The following is a 27622-nucleotide window of genomic DNA, read 5'->3' on the forward strand; positions in this document are numbered from 1 at the left end:
TCATGTGCGCTGCTCAACGCCGTTTTGGAAAATAGTAACGGTGGTCTCCTGCTCCTGGGGCATGCTTCTGCCGCGCGTGTCACTGACGTTGCTAGGGTTCCAAATCGGCAAGTTAATGGCACTCTGTTGGCCACGACGGGAGCTGGTGTGCCTGCGCGAGGTCGTGAAGGAAAAGCTCTGGCACCGGCGGTTCGAGTTTATGATCGACGTTCGTCTGCGCGTGGGCGTGCAGCAGCAGCACAGCAGGTACCTGCGTAAAAATCGTGTCTTATGGGCATGGCTATTAGCTAATTCTTGGATCGGTTCGCTCGAGTTTTTTACGACAATTTCACAATTACTGTGGAATTTGGGGTGCAAATGCGTAGAAATGCAACCACTCGGAGCTACATACGCGTAAAGTACTCCCCGAAGAATCTGAGAAAATAAAAATCAATAATACGGACTGGATTTCTCTGATCTAGCCTACGGAATCGATTATTCTTATACACTTGTTTAATCAATATCATTTTATTTATATTTAAATTCTCAAACAGCTCAATAAGAGTAAGTCTTCTGATGTAATTGAAAAACGGGGTTATGATCCGGGAAGCTTGGAACCATGATGTATTATGCATGAGTGGACGTACTTCGATTTAATACAACACTGCTGGTCAATTAATTTACATAACGACAGCCCAGAAAAGAAAATTTCATCTCCAATTTTTAGAGAAGCAAACAATATTTTACATTTGTTGGCCGAAAGAGATATCTCCCGAAGGATTTTGTGTATGTAGTGTGAGTTTCGATGTGAGTTGAGGTAACGAAATTATATGGTAAAAAGGAACATGTGTCTTACTAATTTCCAGTATAAATACGTGAAATCTCGTCTATGAACTTAGTTGTGTGTTTACTCATCCCTTGAAAGTGACAAAAGTATATTTACCAAAGCAACTGAGACGTACTTATTACCTCTTTCGATTAACTTCTTGGAACTCTCTAATATTACGTAAAAGATACTCTCGGAAATGTTTGCTCAGCAAACTAGCAATCTTCCAGAAGTTTATCGAGGAAAGTCAAGTAGCGTGGTGTATATAAACTAAAATGAAAAATCGCAATTATAGATATCCTTACGTACAGATAATCTTTTTTTTTTTTTAAATACCAATGGTCAAAATTTAATAATATAGGACATTTTTGGGTTATTGGACTATTCGTACATTACAGTAACATATTAAATATTGTGACTGATGTTCGATGTTTATGATTTAGTTGTGTTCACCATGCGTATGAAATAATGAAGAAGAGAAGCATAATCATAAAGACCAAGCCAATTTCAGGTGAAAAGGTATAAACAGATACGAATATATCAATTTCGGCTTTTGCCGTGAAATTAAATGTCGATACTTTCGATGCCTTTATACTTTCAACAATAATGTGAAACGTGCAATGTACGTCACTATATCTCATTTTTCAAATACATGTGTGTTACTGTACATAAAGGAAACAGACATTTACGTAAGAATTTTAAATTCATCCATTTCGCGTCTCCAAAACGATAAATGTGCATGTATTCGAGTTCGAATCAGTGAAAACGTGTTGTATTTGCAAGCCATAAAGAAGAGCGACTAAAATCCGCTTAGACGTGCATAACACGCGTGCACATGATACGTGACGTGAATCTGAAGTACGAAAGAAGACGAAGAAAACAAAGTTAAAGCCAAGCTCTTCGTGACCGTAAATCAACGAGGAAATCGATACCATTTATCTCCAAAGTAAAATGCACGGGAATCGGGTTGCGCGAGTATACGAGGCTAAGCAAAATAGCAAATTCGACGCTAATAATGAGTATAGACGGAGGGTACGAAGATGGCGTTTAAAAGTGGAAGATGAACAAGCGGGAGAGCTGTTGGTGCAAAGTCGAGCATGAGGTTACAGGATAAGGGGGTACGAGGAAATAATTTAGTGTGCAGCCAGCGCTGGATCCTGAAGAGGTGAGAGTAATTATGGTGCTGATTAAGGATGAAGTGTATACAAGGCCAATCTCACTCAAGTAATTCTGTATACACATATTGGCAATTCTAGACTATGGTGCATTGTTACCGGTTGAAAAATAATACCTTAAAGAAACGATATGGCTGAGATTACAAAATTATTATAAAACTAATTTATAGTAGTTTGAACATGAGCTAGCCTTCACCAACGAGTATTCATAAGTCCCATAAGCAATTATCATGATACACCTACGATGTTTGCGATAACCTTTTACTATTCAAGTAAGAAAATGGCATAAGGACGAAAATGACTTCTAGCTTAACATAAAATTATTTTATAAAAGACAAATATACCTTATAAATGAAATCAAAATATTTTTTTAGTAAAGAGTTGAAAAACAATAAACAAATAAAAAGAAAAATTATGAGAAAACATTGTGGCTGAAGGAAAGTCACCATGATGTTTTATGGTAAAGGCAATACATTAAAAAATTGGAAAAAAGTGTTTAGTTTCTTCTTTGAAAACTTTTTAAATATACTCTTGAAAATCAAATTACTGATTTTATAACGTTTTATGTACCCATACTGTCAAAAATATAAAAAGTGTTATGACAAAGACATGTCTGACCATACGTACTGTCGTACTACTTACGAAGAAAATATCCGCGATATCTCAAATAAAACATGTATAAATGCTTACTTGTATTTAATCTAAAAACTTTAGTATCAGCTTACTTGATTCTTAATGTGTAGATGCAGGAAAAATGTGAGCTCGTGCATAAAAAATATTAAAGATTATTAAACAGACTTGGTATTAATATTCCCGGATGTGGCATACAAATTGGCATGCGATTCAAATCTCAAGTTATTAAGCTCAATAAGTCCAATTACAGTGTAACCTAAGCTCTTTGACCTCATAATTTAGTTTGAAAGTAATTATACTCGTTTGTATAAATTTTATTATTCGTGTAAATAATTTTGTTTACAGGTTATGAGGTTGTATCTTCTGATGTTACAAAGTTATGTAGATGAAGAGTTTAGGTTGTGGCATAATTGGGTTTTAATAGTTTGAGATTTGCATTATGCGCTACTTTGGATGTCACTTGGTTGTTTTAAACTTATAAAAGCGATTGCCATACATTTCCTGACAGATTTTCCTGGCTGACCAACCTAAATTCGGTGGCAGACGAATATAACATATGAATGCATAAAGTCTATATATAATGACATATAGTCGACCATTTTTATAGACACATAAGATTATACATTTTTTAAAAGTGTTGCAAGATTATCAAAATATCACATAAAAAAAGAAAAACGTTCAGAACACCGAACACTACTTTCTATTTGACTTATAAAAATTGCAAAATAAATTTTTTTTTAATTGTAATCAATTTATTTACATATTTTAATGTACATTAATTAAATATAAAGTAGGGAACTAACGCAGAGAACAGGGGGATCAACAGAGAGAAGTATTGATATCTCTACTAAATTTAAACTAACTTTACACCTGCATAAATGTCATTTTTTAATAGCTGTTCCTGCGTCATTTTCTCGCGTCAGTACATCTATTTTAAGTTTTTGTTTCTTTACTTCTATATTTTTTAAATATTTGTGTTGATTCTTCATTTCCATTACTTTTTCTCTGAGTCTCGAATTTCGCACCTGATTCGGGAGTATTATAATTCGTTAATCTGGTTGGTTCAGTAAGAGTACGCGAGGGAAGAAAAAGCTCTTTTGACGTATAAATTTTTCGCGTAGTACATGGTTACTTTTTTTTTCATCGCATGAAAGTTTCGTTTCTTTTCTCTCCAGGTAAAACAACAAATTAGCGATACTCTTTTTTTAATGTAAAACTCGATAATTATTCTAAACGTAAAAGTTTTTGAAACCAGAGAGTCTCCAAAACTGGTAAGCTGTGAAATTTAATTGCAAAGGCATCTTAAAACAAGATTTGCCTGTTGAAAAAATAAAAGACCTTAGGTACTGGGGGCAGACAGCGTAGCGATCGATTTAATGAAAAATCGAGAAAGCACCGAAGAAAATTAAAACAGGCTTTTATTGGAAGATGGAGCCACTTGGGAAAAAGGAAACAAAAGTAAGCCAATTTATATTGAAATAATTTAATTACAATAAGTTCATCTTTGCTCCTTTTGCAAAAAAAAAGTTAGCATATTAAACGAAATAAGGAAACACTTTTTCCTTTCAGAAATTGGAAAAAAATGTTTAACTACATTTTTTTAAAACTTTTCAAATATACTCTTGAAAATTAAATGACTGATGTTACAACGTTATAACCTTATTGAAAAATATATAAAAAGTATGATAGCAAAAATGTGTCTGACCATACGTACTGTCGTACTACTTACGAAGAAAATATCCGCGATATCTCAAATAAAACATGTATAAATGTTTATTTAAATTCCATCTAAATGTCAAAGTAGTAGAGTACTTTATTCCAAATATACTGAGATGTAAGGATTGTCCAAAAAAACTACTTGTAAACAAAACAACCACCATTTTAAATCTAAATAGCTCGACCCAGTATATTTAATACCCGTGTGGCAATGTGTTGTTATTCAATAGACATAATAATTTCAAGTATTTTTGTTTGGGACCAAAATAACATCTTGACATCAAAATTGAATGTGCTATTTTAAACAAACGCCATCTCTCAATTAGTGTTGACACAAAAGGTTATTGGTTGAACATGTTGAATGTGCGAGATACTGTAAAACTTAAAATAATATACAAACCAATCTCGTAATAATATTCAATCGTAAAAATCCACGCCAACAAAAATTTCACCATAACACATGCATGGACAACTACGCGCTACATTGTTTGTTGTAACTCGAATACGGTGTTATTAAATAGAAATCAATTAGAAACACTAGAGCAGCTGTTGAATCACCTTAAACTTAAAAAAGTTTTCTCAGCAGTTTAAAAATAGTATATTCAACATAGCTCTTACTTCGTACAAATTCTTTGTTGGTCCAAGTGAAAGCATAACGCGTTAAAATTCGTGTGCTGCCTGTAGCTTAGATTATTTGAAAACAAACTTTGTACTCGAACGAATCAATAGAGTATCTTTAAAAACTCATTAAGGCCTGTATACAGGGAGTATTTTATTCAACCTCATTAAAATCGCGAAAAAAAGCAGTTCCAACGAAACTTCCCGCAATCGTCAAACGAAATAGAGAGAGGAAAAAAAAAAAAGTTTTGCCAACGAATACACCCCAAACAGCCAATGGGCCGATTAATTACCGAATAAAAAGAACGAGACCAAAAAAAAAAAAAAAAAAGCGGGTAGCTAAACAAACAACAAACGAGCCGAAGGGCAATCACGCGCTCGATCATTACCTTTGAAATTGGCGGGCCGCCAGTGTTCATTTAATTTACCGCATCGACAGGCCGAGCCGAAATCGATATTCCCCCTCGCGGAGAGAACAACCGAGGATAGGGGCGCTATAATTGTTATATAAACGGAGGCGTATATACATGCCACGCGTACACGGGGATGGCGCATTGTACACACACACACACATATATAGCCCTTACCTGTTGAAGTATTTGCGGAAAGTGCCGCTGACGCAGTAGAGGGCGATGGGGTTGATGCAGCTGTTCATGAAAGCCAGGCAGAAGCCGAGGATCCGGAAGTAGTGCCAAAAGGCGTTGTAATCGAGTTGGGCGTTTGGGTTCAGGTAGAACCAGAGCATGAACACGTGCTGCGGGAAGAAACAGACGGCGAACACCGCCACGAATGCCATAACCATCTTCGCTACCTTCTTACGTGCCTTTATCTGCTTCACCTGCGTCATCGGGGTACTTTGTTAAATTTTTCTTTCCATCTCACCTCGTTTTGCTACGTCGATTCTACGTTCGACACCCAACACCGAGCCTTTTTTACTGCACTGAGCTCTTCGCGAGTCTTATACATGTATAGGGCAAACAAAGTGGTTTTGTTTTCTCCGCTTCAATCCTTCGCTTGACTTTCGTTATCTCGTCCGTGTGGGTTGGAATTTTTTTTCTTTTTTTTTTTTTTTCATGCAATGAATTGTGCTCTCGTAACTGCTTTGTAATGGAACGGTATATTGTTATATAATCCGATTACCGTGAGCTGCGGGTTTACCGAATATCCGCTCGGCTTTACGACGATCAAAAGAACAAAAGATGATACTAACTTGAGAGACACGGGGATTTTGTTTTCTTTCAAAATCTTTTGTACGTATTTTTAAAATCCTTTTTTTTTATTTATTTATTTTTTTTTACTTTATCTTGAGAACGATTTAATAGTTGGATGGATGGAATTACTCAAATTTACTTCTTTCGTGCATTTAATAGATGTACTGTTGTTACAAAATAAAAAAAAAAAGAAATAATTTCAAAAGAAAAAATATAAAACTGTTTTGTTTCGTTTTTATTAAATTAGTTTTTGCAGGAAAATTTATTTAAAATTTAATTAAAAACCCCCTTGACTTTGTATTTCAGTAAGTATGTATAGATTCTTTGAAGGTATTTACTATCAATTATTCCACGGGCTCTTGGGTAAAATTGAAGAAAAGTAGGAAAAAGAAAAACAAACCAGTTGTCTACTGGGAAATGGACGCGTCGTAAAATGTAAATTTCGCCGATGAAACGTATATTGCTTTTTTAATTGATAGACAGTAGTTTGTACACGATAGGTTACAGGCGGGGATCGACACTCTTTGGAAATGAAGCGCCAGGAAAAGCTAAATTAATAACAGACCGATAAAATAATAATCTGCCTCTCGAGTGGGCCATCACGACTAAAGGCTCACGAGAGAGCGCGAAATCTATCCATCAATCTTTACGCAGTTATCGGACTCATCCTCTTTGGATAATCATCCTTGGGGATTCGCCGACGAGCCGTTATTGAATTCTGAAATTGAAATCTGCGGCGTCAGCGTGATGATTGTATATACTGGCCTCTTTATTCACTGCAAAAATTTCAAAAATCTCCTCACGCGCGTGCAGTAATCTAGAGTCTCGTTTTTACAACAAGGGTGATTTCATTAAACGATTCCTCTCTCGTTAGGCACCTCCTCTCATTGAATTGCTCGTGAATCGGCACAAACTATGACAACAGCAGGTACAGCAATTAATGTCTCTAAGGGAAAAATACAAGCTTCTTCGTAAATTGCAAAACATATGTAATATAGACACCTTATTCTCTAGTTCTCGTCTTTTTTTTCATTTTTCCTACTCGTGCATCTACTCGTGATGTGATTTTTGCAGACACCCTCCACCCCTTAACCACTCTTTTGTGCTCGCAAGTCAGAGTAGTGACCCATACCCCATCTTCCATCACCCCTGTCCCCGACCAACCCTTTTTGGTGCCCCTCTTTGCATACTCACCCCTTAAACCTCAAGTCTCGAGAACGAATCCCAGCCACATTCGTCTTTTACACGGTTGACCTGGCCGGGATTCCGCCCTACTAGACCACCCATCCCTCGGGTCAGCATCTAACCAACTGATAACCGCTCCTCTTGTATTACATATTGAGTGGAAGATGTTTACGTTTACTGTACATCACATCAATCGGTTGATTTTTTATTTTTTTATTTTTTACTTAAATTATGTAAATTTCTTTGGATTCGTAAAAGGTATACATTTGCATATATTTTAAGGAATCGAGCTTTAATCTCTATTACGTTGTCTGGATTTCCTCTAAAAATAGAATAAGAAAGAGAGAGGATGGAAAACGTGATAATGAAACTTTCCAGAACAGCTGCGTTGCAGACTGCCCATTGGATGATTGTCGGGTGCATCTCATAATCTCGCAAGTTATCACACTCGAGACTATTTTCGATTGTTCTCGAATTTTCGTATCCAACAAAGTTATTAATTTTAGTATGTACATCGGTGTCGCGATAACTAAGCTGTATAATCGAGTTGTAGTGGAAGATTAAATAATTTCGCTGGATTTCAATAAAAGTGCCGAGTGAGTTTTGTTTTCAAAAAAGACTGTGTTTTTATCTGTTGCTTTCAACCAAAGTTTTTGTACGAAGATTTGCGTGAGACTCTAGATGAAACGGCTATTTTTGATCTTTCAACTGAGGCAGCTAGAAATAGAGAGTACAAAGTTGACAAAAGTTTTTTTTTTAATCGATAAAACTTTCCATTCAAACCCAATCGCGATGCTTTATCGTTTTCTGTACGATCAAGGTGTACAAGCACGAGCAATAACATTGGTTTTAATAAAAAAGCTAAAAAGTCAAGGAGCTTTTCTTGCCAATCCGGGACCGAAGGTAAGTTGATAGGCGTGATGCGAAACAGGGAGAACGAGATGATGAAATTGTAGGGATCGGATTGGTTGGTTCGTCAATCTGCTACTTGTGCTGAAAAGTGTGTGCAGATTGATTTGAAAAATTCACAATAGTTTCCAACGGTCAAAGTACAAAGTGGATTGTGAATTGGATTCGAAAGTATTTTTTTTTTTTTTTTCTTGTTTCAATTGCTCCTGTTACAACAGATTCAGATGATCATCTGTGGTGCACAAAATAGTACATTCGGCTGATGTAAGTGCTAAAAATTAACAAAAAATTAAAAAATAATAATTTGAATTCAGCGAATTAAGTTCCCATTTCTCGTACGAGTATAGTGGCTGAAATAGTGTCCCGCTTACATTTTTGGAACTGAGTGCAAATTGGATTTGAGGTAAGATTTTTCGAGTTGTAAACTTAGTTTTTTACTGGAAAAGTTAAAACTGTCGGTTCATACTCCTGAACGACAAACTTCTAATTTTTTTTTTTTTTTTTTTTTTTTTTTGTCGATGTTTACGCAGTGAGACTGAAATAAGTGGTTGATTGTGTGGATCAATAGCCTTGTACTATTAGTCGTACTTGAGTGTGGAGGACTTCAGAGTTTAATATCCTTCTCAGAATACAATTCATTTTGTTAAATTTTCTTAAATATGTATTGTTACAATGTGTAATTTCAACCAATTTTGTACAAAATATGTACTCGTGTAAAACCTTGGGAGTATTTACCAGCTGTTATCTATAGGAAATTTTTTCTCTGTAACGGTGTAACTGTTGGGAACTAGCTCGGGCAATGAATTAGCACGTTCTGTCTTTAAACGAGTCACGCATACTTTTCGATGTCGACGTGACCTTCGATAATCGATTAGTTTTTTCTTTTTTTTTCAATTGTCTTTGTCAATGGCTATTTCAGGAGTCACGAGGAGGCTCTAGGACTTACAAGGAGTTCGATGTTTCACAACATCATACAATTTTACGTTTTATCACCTTTTATGTTAAAATCACAGAGAGACAGTTTCCTTCTAATTTTGCCATGTATTAGGCTGCTGTTATAAATTCCTTGAAATGTACAGCGTCTCAATTATTTTATGTTTGATAATTTGCTGATTATTTTTGCTTTAAAACTGCAATAGTACATAACAATTAAAAAAAAAAAAAAAAAAAAAGTTCGCGATTTATAGATCGAAAGTAGAGTCAGTTCTCAATAAAAACGAAATAAAACTATTTTAGACGAAGCAGTGTCGAAATGTTTTGTCGGAAGGTCAGTCGATTAGTCAACTGTTGGTGTAAAAATTGATTGCCGTAGTATGCTTGACCCATCTATACTGTACAGATGTAAAAAAAAAAAAAAAAATATGCTAAGCTTGCTCCATAAATTTTAAAACGCAGCAAATTTTTTGCACGAATAAGACTTTAGGCATAAGGTGTTTTTGTTTCCACTTTGTTGAAACCTTTCAAGCATTGGGTGTTCGCACGTCTACGTGGATGGAACCCACGTTGATGCGTAACCGATAAAAGTTTTGCGCCTCGCGCCTTATTTCGTAGAGAAGTAAAAGTGAGTGGCAAGGCACCATCAAACCAAATGAGCTCTCTGTCTCGCTTTCTATCGGTATAAAAGGCGAGGTCTGAGAGAGAGGGAGGGAGAAAAAAAAAGTTGACGATACTTCGCAGGCCTCGAACACCTTTGAGGGTTGGCGGGGGAGGTCAGACACGCCTCTGCAATCTGGTATGCAAAATAGAAAGAGAGGCAAAGGTCGGCTCGAACGTTATACTGCGCACTGTACAAGTTGCATGTTAAGAGCGAATTTTTTTTTTTTTTTTCCCACCAACGCAGTTAGCTGGCTTTTCATTGCTCTCCTCCTCCTCCTCTTTTCTCGTTTTTTTCGTCCCATTTAAGTCTTTGTGCTTGCGTTGCAGGCATTATATTGACTCGTATCCTTTCCACGTTATGCACATGACGTATAGGTACTTGTGCACGTACTTCTACCATCACATGCATCAAACTGCTTGTACGTTATTCTTTGTGTGAATTTACTGATTTTTATTATGTATACCAGTAGGCGAGAGAAAAGATTTTCATCGCGGTTTTTTCATGAATATTAGTTCAGCCGCGCACAATTTTTTGAAGTACCACTTCATCCGTTTCCCCTCTTCGAATTATACATTTTTTTTAACAGCAAGTTCCCTAGCTATCCAAAAAAAATAAAATATTGAAAAAGTAATGCAAAGTATAATAGAGATTATCAAAAATCCTTTTTAGTTCGCAAAATTTAATCTCTCATGCTACAATTCTAGAACCATGTACAAAATGTTTTTTTGAGCACCTAAGCGCAAAATGTTTAATTTGAATGTGAGTGTTTGTGCCCAGATGGAGAAAAAATAAATCAAAGCTCAAACCTTTGGACTCGTAAAAATAAATATACAAAACTCTTTGGCACCGTTAATGGTACGTACGCTCGTATTTTCTCGGAAAAAAATATTCGCATTTGGGCAAAAGCCACCTGTTCGCGCCCTTATTGCATGATGTACACTTTCACAATTTCGTTTAATTTATTTGGAATATACCTAGGTATCAATTTTACAGTTTATAATGCGTTAATTAAGTTAATACATACATTTTATTTTATTACTTTGTTATGCCAATTAACGAGGAATTTTTTTTACTTCGTAGTTCAATAAATAAGTTTTGCTTCCAAGTATCGGTAATTTATTTCATGTGTTTTAATCTAATAAGTACTTGTTTCTATTAAGTATTCCCCTATTCCTCTACTTATTTTTACGTACATATTAATTTAAAAACGATTTACATTGTATAAATAGCGTATAATTTGTGGAGGACAAAAAAAAGACTTTGAGGGCTGAGAAGGAGCTGTGGGGGACTTGACCAAGATTTTGTTGGGTTATCTTTAATAAGAAAAAAAAAAAAAAAAGTAATTTTATCTTATTTTGTGAGGTCCGTGAGTAATTGTAGTTCTTGGGATCTGTGAACGGGGAGATGTATGATAGGGATCTCAAATCTCAATTGAAAACAAATTTACATTATGAAATATATGTGTAGGAACTTTTTGCAATCGGGAAACGATAAAATGTCCCAGTGATTTGGTGTTGGAACTCAATAATATTGTTTTACACCACCAAACGAAGAAATTCTAGTATTTATAGAAACCGCAAAATAATCACTACTGGATTTCTAAGGTGCAGGTCGACCGGCACTCAGATGATACATTTTACGTAACTCTTCGGCTGGCTTATCTTTCAAGGAGGTTCGTCACAGTGCAGTAAAGTGACACGAGCAGATTGTGTATCAGGTTTTCATCCACCGTTACATACAATTTTAGTCAAGATTATTAGATGAAATGACAATAAAGAGAATTTGTTTGAGAATCGGGGTTTGCCATCGGCTCTTACGACTGTACGTAATTTTGACACTAAAAGTCATAGATTTTTGGTAGAAATGTATCATTATCACCAAAAACCACGGTACTAAGCTTGAAATCATACATTTTTTTAAAAATGTTTTATTGAGGATAAAAAAAAATTACAATTACGGAGTTGCATTGACACAGTTAATCAGGTTGAATCCAGTATACACACATCAGCAAACAATAAATCTCTGGGTACCGAATAAACTACTTTAGTCTACTAGTGCTGCAATAAGATACTTCTAATTAAGATGGTTCAACGAGAGTTACGTGCAGTTTTTGAATAACGATTGATTCAGTTAATTGTTGAAAAATCGAATTTAAAAGGAAAAATTGTTGATAGAAAGTTTATTTTCGATTCGCTGTAAATTGTACATGTTAGGATATTATAAGTTATGAAAAACATAATAGTTCATCTATTTTTTAAATCTCCTTTAAATAAATTCTAAATATATTTTCATTTTTTTTCATTTCTAGTTTTCAACACTGATTTAATTTCTGAATAATTTTAAATAAGGATTTTGTAAAAGCTGAGGTTTCAAAAAAAAATCTTTATTAATTATTATCTAGTTTAGATTAATATTTCAAGAAATTTTCTGTAACATCTTTATCTTGAATCTTAAAAGAAAGTAAAAAATGCTTTGCGGTATTTATATCTCATAAATAAAAAAAAACCTAAAGAGATCGCACAAAGAAGATAACTCATCATCTTCCTTTCATAATTAACAACATTCGAGCAAGTATAGGAAGAATATCTTTCACGTACAAAAAAAAAAAAGAAATTTTTTGTTTACTGTATGAATATTCTTTCAGTTAGAAAAAAAAAAAATGAAGCATACTAATATATCCTCGCACAATCAGCCCAAGTGGAAAAAATAATTCTTGCCAAGTGAACAAGTCCCGCGTTAATTTTGAAATGAAATCTCTGAAATCCTGTTATTCAGGTCAGGAAGGAAAATGGAATACGGCTGGAATTAGTACCCCGTGCTTCTCACCATCGCGATAATTTTAAATGAAGTTACGAAAAGATTTAACTTAATCCCAAAGCAAAAGTTTAATTGCAGTCGCTATCGAACGGAGCACAGCCCTCCTAAAATGCACCATATTTTTTCTTTCATTCACCATAGGTATGTACAAAAACGGTGATCAGAAAAGTTCAAAGACTCAAAGTTTCAACGACAAGGACTAAATGGATGAACACATGCGAGGGGATCCTATACTCGTATATATAGTGAATTCGTAAATAGCCGAGCCCACGTTGGTCTCTGTGCAACAAAGTGGTAACAGAAACGCCTTTCGGTGGCTCACCTCCCCTCCACCTCTGCATACCTCACCACTCGTATTGTCGTGCTCGAGGTTCTGGCGATCAGCCAGGCAACACTCGGGATACGAGATAACGCAACAATACGAAGGTATTTTACAGGAGAAGGAGGTCAAATACGCAAGGTCGCGATCGAGGAATCAAGTGCATCCACCAAAAGAGAAATCAACGTGGTGGAGTGCAGGTATCACTGGATACCGAATGGAGTGCATAAGGGGAGTAAGGAAAAATGTGTACCGAGGGTGTCGGAAACAACATACAATTTCCGTGGGAAGAAATTAAATCAGATCACATGTTGCAGTGGTGTTTGAACGAAAATTCTTTTTTTTTTTTTTTTTAGAGAATGATAATATGATGTACGCACTCTTTAATTGATTCTTACTTTCGTCTCAATATTTTTGGTCAGTTAGTTTTGTCCAACTTTTATAGTAGGTATCAGGCTCTTTGCATAATCACAATCTTGTGGACTTTAAAGTATATATGTATAAAGAAACCAAAAAAATTTCGAGCAACAGTTGGTTACGACGGGGCTTTTTATTACTCCTGTCTCTCATACATTATTCGCAGTGGGGCGCTCGCTTGGACAAGCACAGTTGATTGGCTCAGACAAGGTTGAAAAAGAAAAAAAAAAAAAAAAAAAAAATTACAATTCCAACTAACCAAATGGACGGTATGCAGGAACATTTCATAAGTAATTGCGTATAGAATTGCTACCTCAACAAAAAAAAAAAAAAAAAAAAAAAAAATATGGATGAAAAGGTTGCGGAGGAATGCCTTTGCGGGTGACGAGTCGAGCGTATAAAAGCTACACGAGTACACCGGCTGCTGTTGTCATGCAAGGGTCATTTTTATTTCACGTGCCATCAATTCAACCAGCTCGGGAAATTTTTCATTTGTCAATGACACCCTGGATATCATGGACGATCTATCATTCAATTCAACGTTATACAAACGTAAGGAGGATATTTTACGGAATCATTTATCTGCTGACTATTATGACGAACGGTTCCGATTAATTAATCCGAAAATTCCGATTAATAACTTGTTTTCATTCGCGTGCAGTTATGTGGGTAAAGGTAGGTATGTATGTATGATTTTTACAGCTAATAGACGTATGACAAAAAATCGGCGTGACTCACCTGGCCCTGCATTTCACCAGGTATGTTCCTGGTGCTTTGCATGAGGTGCCTTGCCATGAGTATGTAGAAGAAGGCGATTATCGCCAGAGGAAACAGATACAAAATGCAAAACCGGCATATCAGGACGATTTTTGGGTAGCTTGGTCCAAACTCTTCTGGGAACGGGTAGCACGTCTGTTGGAACAAAAATGTACTTTGAGCAGAACAAAACAACAACGGCTGCACAAGGAAAATCAAGGGTTTTCTCAACACCTGTTTCTACAATGGATTTTACTGTAAGCAGATAGTGTGATTAATTCCAAGAATTGACAACATTACAAACATTTCATGACGGTGATTGGAAAAGTGATATTTATCGGTGTGTTTATGCCACGACTCCATTATAGCTTCCTCCGTGGTACTATATCGGTAATCCAGATTGTGTTTCTGAAACTGGCGGCAAATGAGGTACAAGAGCCGTGTCACTCGTCTATATACTTAAGCTGATCCTATTGATGTGCGCTATCCAGTTGTCAATATCACGGCTTATCCAGATAAGCCTTATAATTCGTCCCCGCTCTAAGTGTATGTACTTCACTTCAGTCGTTGGCTATATTGATTTTCGAATATTGGATAATGTCAATGATGACGTAAGTAGTTGAAGTAGTGATGTATAGGATATATATTGGTCTTGTAGAAACAGGTTTTGTTTATTTAAAATGGTGACACAATAAACTCTTGATAAATGACTTTATAGAAAGGAAAGAAAAAAAAAGAAGAAAGGTTTTTTTTAAAGAAATTGTTGAGGTTCTGCTTACCGTGAATGTGACATTTTTGTTGACTGTGAACACGCGAAGGTACGAAAATGAAGCTGGTATGGCGCAGATCATCGCCAGTAGCCAAATGAGGGTGGCTATGACCTTTGTAAATCTCGTCGCCCTCTTACCACCTCCTGTAAGTTTAACTTTTATTGATAAATTCATTTATGTTTTTCATTGCGCAAGTTGTAAAATTTTAATTATTGATTATATTGTTTTAATCTACAAACACTACAGAAGCAAATGGAACTGTTTCCAATGTATATCTACGAAGGAAAACAAGACGAAAAAAATTGTTATTAGGTACTTGAATTGGTAAGATACGTTAATTTTTTGAAGATATTTGTCTTACTTTTTAGTCCAACAATTGATAACTCCAACTGATAATAATACAATTTTTTTCAACGTTAAAGTTAATTTCAACGTTAGTTTTTTTCACTCTTAAGGTAGAAAATTCAAACTTTTCTCGAGTTTGAAATATGTTATACATAAAGTTTTTGTATGTCATGGAAAATTTTTTCAAGGTAATATATTGGTAATAGTTTTGGAGATATTTGAGTTAAAAATGTTTTTCAACATGAGCTGTGATACGGTATTAGCATTAAAAGCTTTAAAGGCATACGTAATAAATCAAATTATTTTTATAAAAAATAATGTACTGATCTTGGAAATTTGTACTTTATTTTGGTCCTTTCAAATTATGGTGTGTCTGCAGGAAATAAAAATCAGTTTATTGATTAATGTTTTTCCCGTTACGGTAAATGACGGACTACTTGCTTGATTAACTCGGTCCATGTATTTTCTACCTTAAAAAAATAAAAACATTCTTCCAACAATCTTAAAGGAAAAAGGTGTTCCGGAAAAATCAAAACAGTAAAAGTCATTCCTTTTCTCAAACTAGAAAAAAAATTTGTTTTAAAAGTTTAAGTTGATTCATGAAAAATAATAATACCGTAGAAAAACACTGAAAAATAGTCGCAATGTGAATTCCGACTTTACAATTTTTAGCTCGTGATTATTCTATCATTATGAGGAGAATTTATTATTTGCTCATTGGAATGTGTTACACCTTACATAATATAGAAAAAAGTATAAAAGAAAAGAAAACAAGTGGTTCATAAAAATAATCTGAAGGTAAAAAAAAATATCCAACGTGGGAAATGAAGTTTGCAGGAATATGTAAAGTGACAGATAAAAATTGGGTCGTTGGGGGTGAAAAATCGTAAATATTTCTGTAGAATGATAAATAAAAAACATTGGTGAGCAAGACAAAAGTAAAGCCATAAGATTAGATTATTGAGGGAAAAATTTTTCATAAAGAAAAAACATGATATTGTAGAAGAGAAAAATGAAACCCTAGGTGATCATATGAGCTCAGTAAGGAAATGCGATACAAAGAAAGAAGTAATAACAGAATACAAAAATCTTCAAGCAATAGGTAGATGGCGAAAGTAGGACAAGAAGAAAGAAGTACTTTGCAAGCTGGAAGGAATACCAGAATCAGATTCATAAAAGACATTAGTTTAAAATTAATATATGGACTTAGTATATAGTATAGATCAAATATTGAAATCAATATTACCCTTAACAAGAAAAAAGCTACTGTGAAAAAAAGAGGCTCCAATCACTAATCTGAATAAAAAAAAGAAGCTGATAAAATTATTGAAATAAAGGTAAAGTAAATTCACGCTTAAATTTTTTCTTTCTCGTTTTATAATTGAAAATATTTTAATAACATGTCCATGTCGTGGATACTCGTCAAAGTAAATCTCTTCGGCCTGTATATCCTTATGATATACTGTAAGCTTTCAATTTTGTAACGTTAGTTTTTTAAGTCCCATAGCTCCGTAAAGAATCCTTTAAAATCCCTCTGTTCTTATTACTCCGAATTTAAACCATAGAAATCCTATAAGTGCAGCTTTTTGAACTTGTAAATTTACTGCTATGTATGATGAGCTTCTGATACCACATTACTTTGAAATCAACTAATTACTACTTTGAGACCTCTTATCTAGCAATAAAGCTTTTCTGATTACTCAAAGTAAAATGTCCTGATGCTCGGTATTTGCTACCCCCAGCATTATGGGATTGATGAAATCTCGCGTTTTTAAGCTGCAGAGATTCAAAAGCTTTCAGAATACTTTTAAACTATGAGCTCGATGCAAGTCGTCCAGAGCTATCGGTCAGTTCAAATTATCAATCTATCTGTAGGTAAAAATTGACACTTTTACGTCTATTTGCTATTAATTTGATTTCAATAGTTAATATATAAAATCACTAACACTTAAGATTATTAGAATATTTCATGCATAGACGTTTTTCCACTTTTAAATTATCAACTCCAACAGAGCTACCAGGCCCGTTCATTTTTTTCATTTCAAGCTTTTTTTATTGTATGCCATTATTAGATTCACGTAGCTATTCGTTTACAACTTTACATACTGCATTTTTAACTAACTACTTTTATTGAGACAAAGCACATTTTATAATTATTTTATTTTATTTTTCATTGAAGTAAAATGATATTACACATAAAGATAAATCCATTTGAAATTGCAAAGTTTGAATCTCAGAGTGTAAAAACTATGGAGACCTTACAACTTATGTTGGGTCCCAACTTGGTATTACAAAGCTCTAACCACAGGCGTTAGTTATTGATATATGAGTAACTTACATGCCCCGTTTGCGAAAACTATGAAAAATAATCAGCGTAAAATTAGTTACCACCCCGACTCGTCAAAGTTTACATGGAATGGTCCACTTAAGCTTTGGAGACAGGGATAACCAATTTCACGTAGAATTTTAATTTTCAACACGTTCCTTACTCATATTAATATTTTACATTACACTTTTAGCTGTAATGAGAACATGAGGTATTGTGCGTGACACTAATAGAAAATTCATTGCGTTTGAAAGTCATGATTTACAATGTACGGACTTTTCGAACATTCGCGTCGAAACAATATAGTTTTGTTTAATGACTGCTTGATTTATTAAATAACTTTTCTATAGTACAAAATGAGTTTTCACCGTATCGAACTAATTTTTCGATTAACTGAGCGATTCGATGGTTTTGCTGTAAATTTAATCGACAGAGGGCCCTTCATTACTTTTTGAAACTTTAAATTCATTTCCAAGTGTAGGTACCGTATTGCTCGGAGGATCCAAGAAGTGGCTCATAAATAGAAGGGAAGACTCTTCGTGAACTGTTTCGACTGAAATTAACGAGATTGACTGTTACTAAACTAAAGCTCAGCACTGAGTTAATCGTACAACAAGACAATTAAAATATTAAAAGACGCAAAGTGCACATTGAAAAAATTGCAAAATTACCATGTCTATTGGTTAAATCAATAACTCTTTAAATTGCACATTGGAAAAATTGCTGAAAACTTGGCTGCGAATAGTAGATTGAGAGTTGTAAAAATTCAATCAAATGACAATGGTACATTCAAAAAAGAAATATGTTGTTGATAAGATATGTGTCTGTTTAAAAAACTGATTGTTTTATCCGTGAATTACACACTGTTCTCGCAATTATAGGCAAATGTTCATCTTGATATTTTGATGCAATAGATAGAGAAAAAAAAAAAACCCACGCAAATATGTGGGAAGTGTCCCTGTAAAATCGGTTAAATCCACAAACGTCTTGTAACAAGGGATAGCGCGGGTGCCGCTTAATAATGCCACTGTGCAACAAGTGTACGTATACCTGTGGCGTGCAGTTTCCTCATGGGATCGACGATGGCGAAAAAGCGGTCGGCCGATAGGGCCGTCAGAGTGAAGACGGAGACGCCAATGGAGATGTCCTTGGCGCACTCGGACACCTTGCACAGCAGCAGCCCGAACGGCCACGAGTCCAGGACGTACACTGTGAAGGTGAACGGCACGCACGTCAGGATCACCTGTAAGCACACGTGTACACGCTCAAAGCCCCTCTTGGGTAAGTTTTTCCAACGACTTATTGACTCGGATTTTAGGGTAATCTTTGCAATCAGTACCACAATTTTATTCTCATCGGTAACGAGTAACGAATAAGTAATTAAGGTCTCGATCAGTCCTAATCAAACTTTACTAGTAATAGTTACAATTTTCAGAAATGTTCTGATTTAAGGTTGCAAGTTGTCGTGAATGAAGGCCATTGCCGTCTTTATCATCTCATAAACGAACTTACGATGTGGCTGCAAATCTATAAACCAATGTGTGTCACCAAAATAAATAACCTTCTGAAAATAATTTTTTACCTTTAAATTTTCAAGTTGATCCAAATTAGCACGGTCTGATGATTTTTAATTTTTTGCCAAAAGTGACACTTTTATGTGTCTAACGTCCCGCGTTATCGCTACAGATTTTCACAAGCCCATAGTTTTATTTTTGTTTGTAAGTATTAGCTACAGGACATTGACGCCGCGCGTCGTTGTCCCCTGCTCTGCAAGTAATCCTCACGTAAATCGAGTCCGCAGTTTTTCGATCGACCCGTTCCAGAAAAATTCTCACTCTCCGGCTTCTTCGCGCTCATTTCCCCCTTTTTTACTGATTTCTTTATGTCGCTCGGAACTTTCACACTTGGCGAATTACTTTCTCTCCTCCGCCAGAGAAGGAGTGATGCTTATCGGTAAAAAAGTTCATTAAAGAAGGCGCCTCTGAAACTAGATTAATGCGACTTGTGTGGAGAGGTATTGTACCAAGTTGCAGGCGCTTCCACCAGGAAGAGTTTTTTTTTTTAATTATTTTTTACTAGACTTTAGAGCTCCTTTACTCGATTCTACTTCGAGAATCAGGATTAATTACTTCTCTTTTTTTTCACTTTTCTACATAATAGTTATTGAATAAATGATATAAATCACAAACCAGTGTGATGTTATGCACGGGAAAAAAAGGTCTAAGTGTGGTTAAACACAACGTGTTTTCAAATTCAAGAAGAATATAAATTCACGTAAAATTGGCGTGTGATGTGCTCAACAGGTGTTCAAACAAAGATTCATTGTGCTCGTGGCAATCTTGCTCGCCTTGCACTGAAACAAAGTGCTTCAACGCAAAAATAGCTGCACTTTTTTATGAGAAAATGTGCGCTTTTATTTATCACGAGACATGATTGCTTGTTTTTATCAAAACAAAAAGTTGTGATTGCATTTTTTATTAGAGCTGTTGGATTTTAAACCCCCGGTGCAGCTTTTTTAATTAAATAAATTAAAAGTGTATTCTTCGTAGTATTAAAAACTTTCGTTATTATAAATGTAATTTTAAAAATAGATAAATAAATCACTGAATAACGGTTTATGAAAATAATTTAAATTGCAGCAAGTTTTGAATGAGTATACAAAAGTAACACTTCGTATTGTTTTATAGGATAAACATTTATTTTAGAAATATCAGAGATTGTCTTTAGTTCTTTTTTTTTGTGTGTGAATAAAAATTTTTTACAACATGTTCCGCATTTCAGTATATTTTCGGTAAAATTAAACTGATATTCAAAGGAATGTTGTGATTTTAATAAAAAGTAAAAAAAGTTTCAATTACGAGGACGGTATACTCGAAAATATAATATTCTTGAATCGTTTGACGTTTAAAGCGTTCGAAAGATAAAAGTTACAGGCTAACCCAAATTTCTGAATCACGAGTGTCAGATTTAAAACGAAAATTTAATTAAAACATATAAGGCAAAACTCCCAGAAACAAAATGAAACGCGGGAAAATACTGCCGTATGGAAAAACAAAAGTTGGTAAAAAAAAACACTCCACATCTCCCGAGAGACTGCAGGTACTCGGTGGTACAACAGAGAGGAAAATGAGCCTCGGGATTGTGTTGTGTTTCCACATCACGCAGCGCTACGAGCCTCCCGGCTTAGTCTCACGGAGCATAAAATTGATGCTCGTGGCACTGGCGCGCTGTTACTTATTTCTCGCCCGAGTACGTGTACACGCATACGCGAAACTCGAGGTAAGCATATACCCAACCACGCGCGGAAGGGTTACAAAAGCTCGCAACGTCGTAAAAGCTCTCTCCCACACGTGCCGGAGTAATCCACGTGTCGTAGTAATACGCGAGAAGTGCATCATTGGAGCGTTTTTCCCCGGTCTTTTCCAGGTGCGTTCAAATATATTATTGGTTGCTATGAAAACGAGTCCTCGAAAGAACAACCGAATGGACCTCCGGTGTAGCTCTTTACTTTAGGGTGTACTTAAAAGTACGAGGACTTCTTGGTCAGAGGTGCTTTTAGTGCTACTTGTAAATACTGTCAAAGGGAAGAGCCACGTGTACCGCAGTGTCCTCGTATTAATGGCTTTCCGTATAACTTTTCTTTTCTCCATCAGAGGGTATATCTCCGACGAATCAAACATTCACGAATTTCGTTCATCGCTCAGATCTGAGGGAGTCGAAGTTTCAGACTTTCGTACGAACGAGCTTTTCACTTGAAAAATAAAACGGGCAGCGTCGCGTTTAAGGGATATTTATTGCTAATCGTAAATAAAATCTGGAATCTCTCTCGATTGGTGGTTTAAGAAATATACATCGCCAAGCGGTTCGATGTGACGTTAATTTTTTGGCAGCCATAAATTTTCTGTCCCATCTTCGAACTGGGCTACATCATACATGTTCTGAACTTGAGCTATTACGGTAATGTGTTTATTCTCTACTTTAAGTTAAAATTGGTTATAAATCTTCGAAATGTACGGTATATGGTAGTGCTAATATATAAATCAAGGACAAGGACGAGATAAGGGTTACAAAAAATACAACGAAAATGTACATCAAGGGGGTTGGAACAGTATACATTCAGCCTCAAAAGTCAGTGTGGATTAAAAATTAGTGTATTTTAACATTATTCTTGATGAATCATACGAGCTATTCCATACCGTTCAATAGAAGATTACTAAAAAGTGGGAAAATAAAAAATTAATACTTCACAGTTGAATGTACGCGCAATGGTTTATTTCTCGCCTGGTGTATACAGATATACCAATAGCATTTCGTTCAAACTTTTAATTAAAGTATTTCTCAAAACATGACGGCAGGCTTCTTCAAATTTTAATAATTTATTCTAATTGTTATTTACAATAACATTACTAGTTTTTTGAAAGATTTGTAAAAATATTTTTCAAGTTATTGATGAAAATGTAAATGCCGCAACGACGTTTTCATAAGATCCTAAGTTTGCTATTTTTTTTTTCTCAAAAACTGTGACACTACGGTTCCTGAAATTTTAATATGTTGTTAACATAATGAAAGCAAACACATTATAATTTTTTGGAGACTGTCGTAAGAAATATGTTTTTCACTCTACAGGGGAATCCCCGTATTAGCTCTTTCCTCTAGCTTCTACCTCAGCTCGTCGTGTGGAAAATTGAATGTATATACTGGGCCAAAGCGCATCTTCGGAGCACAAGATATTTGTATAAAAAGCCATTCAAGGAAGAAGAACAAACTTACCAACAAATCGCCAATGGCGAGCGAAAGGACGTAAGTGTTGGGCACGTTGCGCATGTTGGCGTGCCGGCAGATCGTGACCATGAGTACTCCGTTGCCGGTGACCCCGACGACGAGGATGCAGGCAAAGACAATGGGCACGATGTAGGTCTCGAGTCGCTCGCCGTATGGCGTGTAATTTTCCTCGGCGCCACCGGCACCACTGGCGTTGCTGCCGGCCGCCAGTAGCAACAGCAAACCACCGGTAGCTCCGTCCTCTTCGGAGCCACTCGGTTGTGTCAGCATCTCCACATTGGACGGACTCGTCATTTTTCACTTTCTTTTTGTGCCTCTATCTCTGTTTTCCTGTATTCTAGCAGCAACTGACGGAGCTACTGCGTCGCGGATGACTAGTCATACTCGCTGTCTTGGCGTTGACAAGCTACTCCTAACCTCCTGCCCGACTATTCGTGGTCCATCTGGGCATACTTCCTTCCATTCGAGACACTATACGTGCCGGTGAGAAAGCTGGAAAATAAATTTGTCATCATTTTACCACTTGCACCTTAAAAAAGTCATATAAGCGATAAATTGTTTATTTTACATTGAAGGTTGACCTTCTAACCTATAGTATCGATTTTCTTGACATAATACCATATCAAACGAGAGACAATATGAAACGATACTTATATATTTACTTTCATTCAGTTGAGAAAATTATAGTGAATATTTAACAGGAAAAAAAATTATACTTTTGAAAGAGAATCAATGTAAGAATAAAGGTGGGAAAAGAGGTAACCCAAGGGTTTCGGGTAGCACAATTTCGTTTTGCTTTCGTAAAGTCGTGTATTATGATGTTTTGTAATTTTTTTGCTCATCAGTTTTTTATGCATGTTTGATTGCTTATAAAAGTGTATTATACGTTTCGTTCTGTGAATGGTTCTGGTATTCATCTGAGGAGTCGATTGTATATAGTCACTAGGATCTGGCAGAATATGTGCATAATTGATTGTAGGTATATAATAAAAAATTTGTAAAAAAGAAAAAAACCTAATTAAGGACATTGAAGTATCAAAATAATGTCTAGAAAGGACTTTGATAGTAGCAATGCAAATGAAAGATACTGGATATATGTATAGTCTAGCAGTAGAATGAATGTATTATTTTAAGTATCTTCCGTTTAAAGCGTCATCTTTCGCAGAGTTGCTGCCTTTATTGTAGCTAATTTTAAGACCTCCCTCTATTTAGCCGATTCTTTGAAACTACTGTATTTAATTTTTTAGCGTTAAAGAAACTATTTTTTTATTTTTTACTGCTTATTCCTGGACATAATTTTCCTCAATGTCAAGAGTTTTACAACCAAAATATTTAATGTGCAATTTGAGTTGATAGCAAATAAAATTTTATCATAGTAAACAAGACCAACCAGCTTACATGTATTTTAGATGACTGAATCTGAATCTTTCTTGATTTAAGTTACGCTTGAGATTTTTATATTAACATTTTTTTGATGCAACTAAGAATATGTGTTGTTCCCTTTCTTTTTCTATTCATTATGACCCTCAGGCTCAGACGTGGCTATTTTGACACCTATAGGAATTTACTAAAAAATGTCATATTTCCATAGGGTTTTAGCCATAATTTAATACATCGTTATTAATTAATCATTAAGCGAGTCCTATGTGCGTATGATGAACTACAGTCGAAATCTCATTTCCCCTTTCCACTCCTTTCCTTCACTTTGTGTTCATGCAGAGCATACGGATTTACTTCTACATGAAATTCCACAAATTTCATCTCGTTGGAAGTTAATTTAATACGCTAATTGAATTTTCTCTGGATTTCCACTTGAAGAGCTCTCCAAGAAAATCATACTTTACTGCAAAGATAAAAATAAATGGATTTCGATGAAATGTGTGCATCAAATATGTATAGCCATAGAATAGAATTCTCAATAATCAGGGTGATACGAAGCCTAGAAACTGAGAAATTTAATGTTTAATCAAGCATGTAATATTTTCCTACAATTTCTACCACCAAACTTTTTTTTATTTTACTAATAACTTTATGGTATTTCCTAGTTCATATGCAATCTAAATGCCATACAATTTTTAAGCTATAATACGTTTTGAATAAAATATTAATTGGTGAATACTTATTTTCTGATCAAACAGTTCAAGTTGATAATGGCACAGAAGTACTTGGCATTTTTAAATCAATTAATTTTGATTTTTAACCAGAAAAAATTGCATATTAAAGCATCATTACGTTTTTATCAATTGACCAAGAAATTGAGCAAAAAACAGGAAAAAAATAAAATCTAGGAGCCTCGATTCTAGCACGTCAGTATATCGAACAATTTTGAGGCTCATGCTAATTATGACCCTGACACGAGGAAACTCTATCGGTGCACGTGTTACGGACGCAAATAATAACGTCACTCGTGTACAGAACAGAAACTGGATGATAATTATCTTGACGTTTTTGCGTGAACCAGCTATTTTTAATATTAACACAAATAATAGTATTTGATTGATAAAGTACCTTATAAGTGCAAGCTACCAAAATTATATCTGTTAGACAAAAAACTTTGATATTATTATTAAACAGAGAATAACAAGCTTGTCATTTTTTTTGCTTTGATATTGAAAATTTATTTTAGAAAAATTTTGTATACTTTCCTGCAAATTCGCGAACTAAGTAATTACGTAAGGACTTGAAAGTTTAGTCTACATTCAAAATAATGTAACAAGAGTGTTTTTTTTTATTTATCAAAGAAAAACTAAAAAATTTTACTAATACAATTAATTTTTTGTTTTATGTATGTATTTATGCATGCATTATATGTATTCAAGATAATCAAAAAAATAATAATAATAGTTATGGGTTGTGCCTTATTCAGTTTTTAACATCATTAAAAAATGACATTACGACTACCCAGCAGATATTCCTTATCAAATCTTTTTTAACAATCATATAATAAGGTAGTATTAATTCGCATTAACAAGTATACATGTAAATACGACGCAGGGCTATATACATATAACAGTATAATTACCTAAAAAAATTTATCTAAAAATTTTATGGTTCATTTAATAAAATGTTTCGAAACTTATTAATTTCCACAAATAATACCAAGATAAACATAGTAAAGTTCATCATACAGTTTCAAAAAAAATTAAATTTTTAATAAATGTTTAAAATATTAATACTACTCTCTAAATAATAGGAATTTTATAGTATCGAATCAAGTTACATAATACTGGGACAAGAATGAAATGGCGACTTTATATCAGGTATTTTTCAATCTGTTCAACTGTTTATTGTACTTTTCATATTTTATTATTTCAACATAAAATTGAATTAGCTATAACTATAGCACTCCGAATGACACCAAAACACCAAATAATTTTTAGCACAATGAATTCCGTAGTGTTGAAAAAAAATACTGCTGTAACACTCGTTAGTCAAAAATCATCATAAATAAAATGCACTGCCATAACGTGAACTATGACTGTCAGCGAAAGGTGCATGATTTTATTTTCGTCTACGAGAGATCGATGACGCGAAGGACAAAGATAATGATTACTCGTTTGATAAATATAGTGACGTCACGCAGAGTACATTAAGGAAATGTTCTGCAATTGATCGACACAGTTCTTCGTGATGAAATCAATTATGATTTAGCTATAACTTCGATTAAAGTTTTGCGTGAACTTTATCTTTCAAAATTTTCTTACAATGATTTTATCTTACTACATAGTGTTGAGTCACCTCAACCAACCATAAAACAGTTATAAAAGAAATTTCAATCGTAAAATGAGTCTTTCAATTTGTTCAAATGGATCCTCAATTAAATTAATGAATAATTGATTTTTCTAAATAATACTTTAATGTGATTTTCAAGTGCCACTTGGTGGAAAGGCAAATTAAACGTTTGGCTGGATACTCGACCGAGTAATAAAAATCCGATGATATTCATTTGCACCGATCATGAGAATTAGTCGGAATATTATAGCACTCCCGCTCATTCGCGAGATGATATGAACAAATTCAGCCGAATCGCATGAATAATTGATCTTTGTGAAGAAAATGGGTTGAAAAAAAAAAAAAAAAAAAAAACCAAGTTATTCCTTCATAAACATCCACCCGGGACGAGCAGAAAAACGTCCACACGAGTATCACTGCTGTCCGTCGCTGACAGTCTTGTACTTGAAAGAAAAACAAAAAACTCCGTTGCCCCGTAAGGGGGTAAAAGCAAAGAGTCGAACTCGAGTGGAACGTAAAAGCGAAACGCCCAAGTCAGCGCGCTTTTACGTCACATCGGCCGGACACTTTGGCATAAAGTTAAGGGGGAAACGAGAAAAATAAAAAAAAAAGGTAGCAGGAAAAGGATGGAAGTCCATACGGTGCAAAGCTCGAGCCTCTACACGGCGGGCACATATCGTTTAACGCCTTCCCCGTATATCAGCCTTTTTATCCTCTGGTATACGTACAAGGGTGTGCAAAGGTAGTAAAGATAGTTTGAAGGTGAAGGCACACACACACACACACACACGTGCATGGAAGCGAGTCAGGGTTAAACCACGATCGGCTAGTTATCGCCGTCACAGCTCAGCACTACCCCACCCCCCAACCATTTTCTTACCCACCACCCACCTCTTTTTCCCAACCTCGATAAAGTTTTAAAACTCCCTGTAGTCCCACACCCACGGATGAGCACTACAACTTGTATGTACGTGTATTCTAATCCCAGTGGCTATTGTTTCCGTAGCACCGTCGGAGTCTGGGCCATTTCACGCGCTCCTTATACCGATGCTCGACCCCCCCACACCCCCCAGCTCTTCGAAACTCTTCCGGCGCGCGAGAGCAAACTTGAGCAATTAAAGAGTCCCCGGTTCCGCTTGTTCGCGCGTGTGTGCTTGCAACGCGACGTCAAAAGTCCCCCTCCGAGTCTAGCTGCTTCCTTCTTCCTGCACTCCCGGGGTTCAATATATATATATATACCTGTGTGTGCCGTCGTCGTTGTCCGTCGATCCGACGCTGCAAACAAAGAAGTCCACGACTCTTTTCTTTATCCCCCCACCCCCCTCTCGAGGAGCTTCTCCAGTTTCCTCCTCTCGCTCAACCCTCATCCGCATTATCGCGTAACGACGCTCCTCCCCCGCCATGTCGCCGTATACACTCTCTCTCTCGAGTCTTCCGAGTTCTTCGTTCCTCGCGAGCACAAACACAAGCATATACATATATACGCTGCCCAAGGCACGTCGTCTCGCT

At 35.4% G+C, this 27622-nt stretch overlaps 1 protein-coding gene across 1 annotated transcript; it reads right to left on the bottom strand.

Annotated features, from left to right (window-relative positions):
* LOC106644717 (neuropeptide CCHamide-1 receptor) lies at positions 1 to 22675 on the bottom strand. Its single transcript, XM_089596083.1, has 6 exons — positions 22370 to 22675; positions 18650 to 18842; positions 14938 to 15071; positions 14141 to 14314; positions 5535 to 5785; positions 1 to 250 (listed from the first exon to the last, which is right to left on the bottom strand). Exons 1-6 carry the CDS (start codon positions 22673 to 22675, stop codon positions 1 to 3), a joined length of 1308 nt encoding a protein of 435 aa, XP_089452209.1.
* Between the last annotated feature and the right edge of the window lie 4947 nt (positions 22676 to 27622).

This window comes from Copidosoma floridanum, unplaced genomic scaffold (assembly GCF_036245765.1).
Source record: "Copidosoma floridanum isolate Cflo_tuat_1 unplaced genomic scaffold, Cflo_Japanese_pri ptg000029l, whole genome shotgun sequence".
Lineage (NCBI taxonomy): Eukaryota > Metazoa > Arthropoda > Insecta > Hymenoptera > Encyrtidae > Copidosoma > Copidosoma floridanum.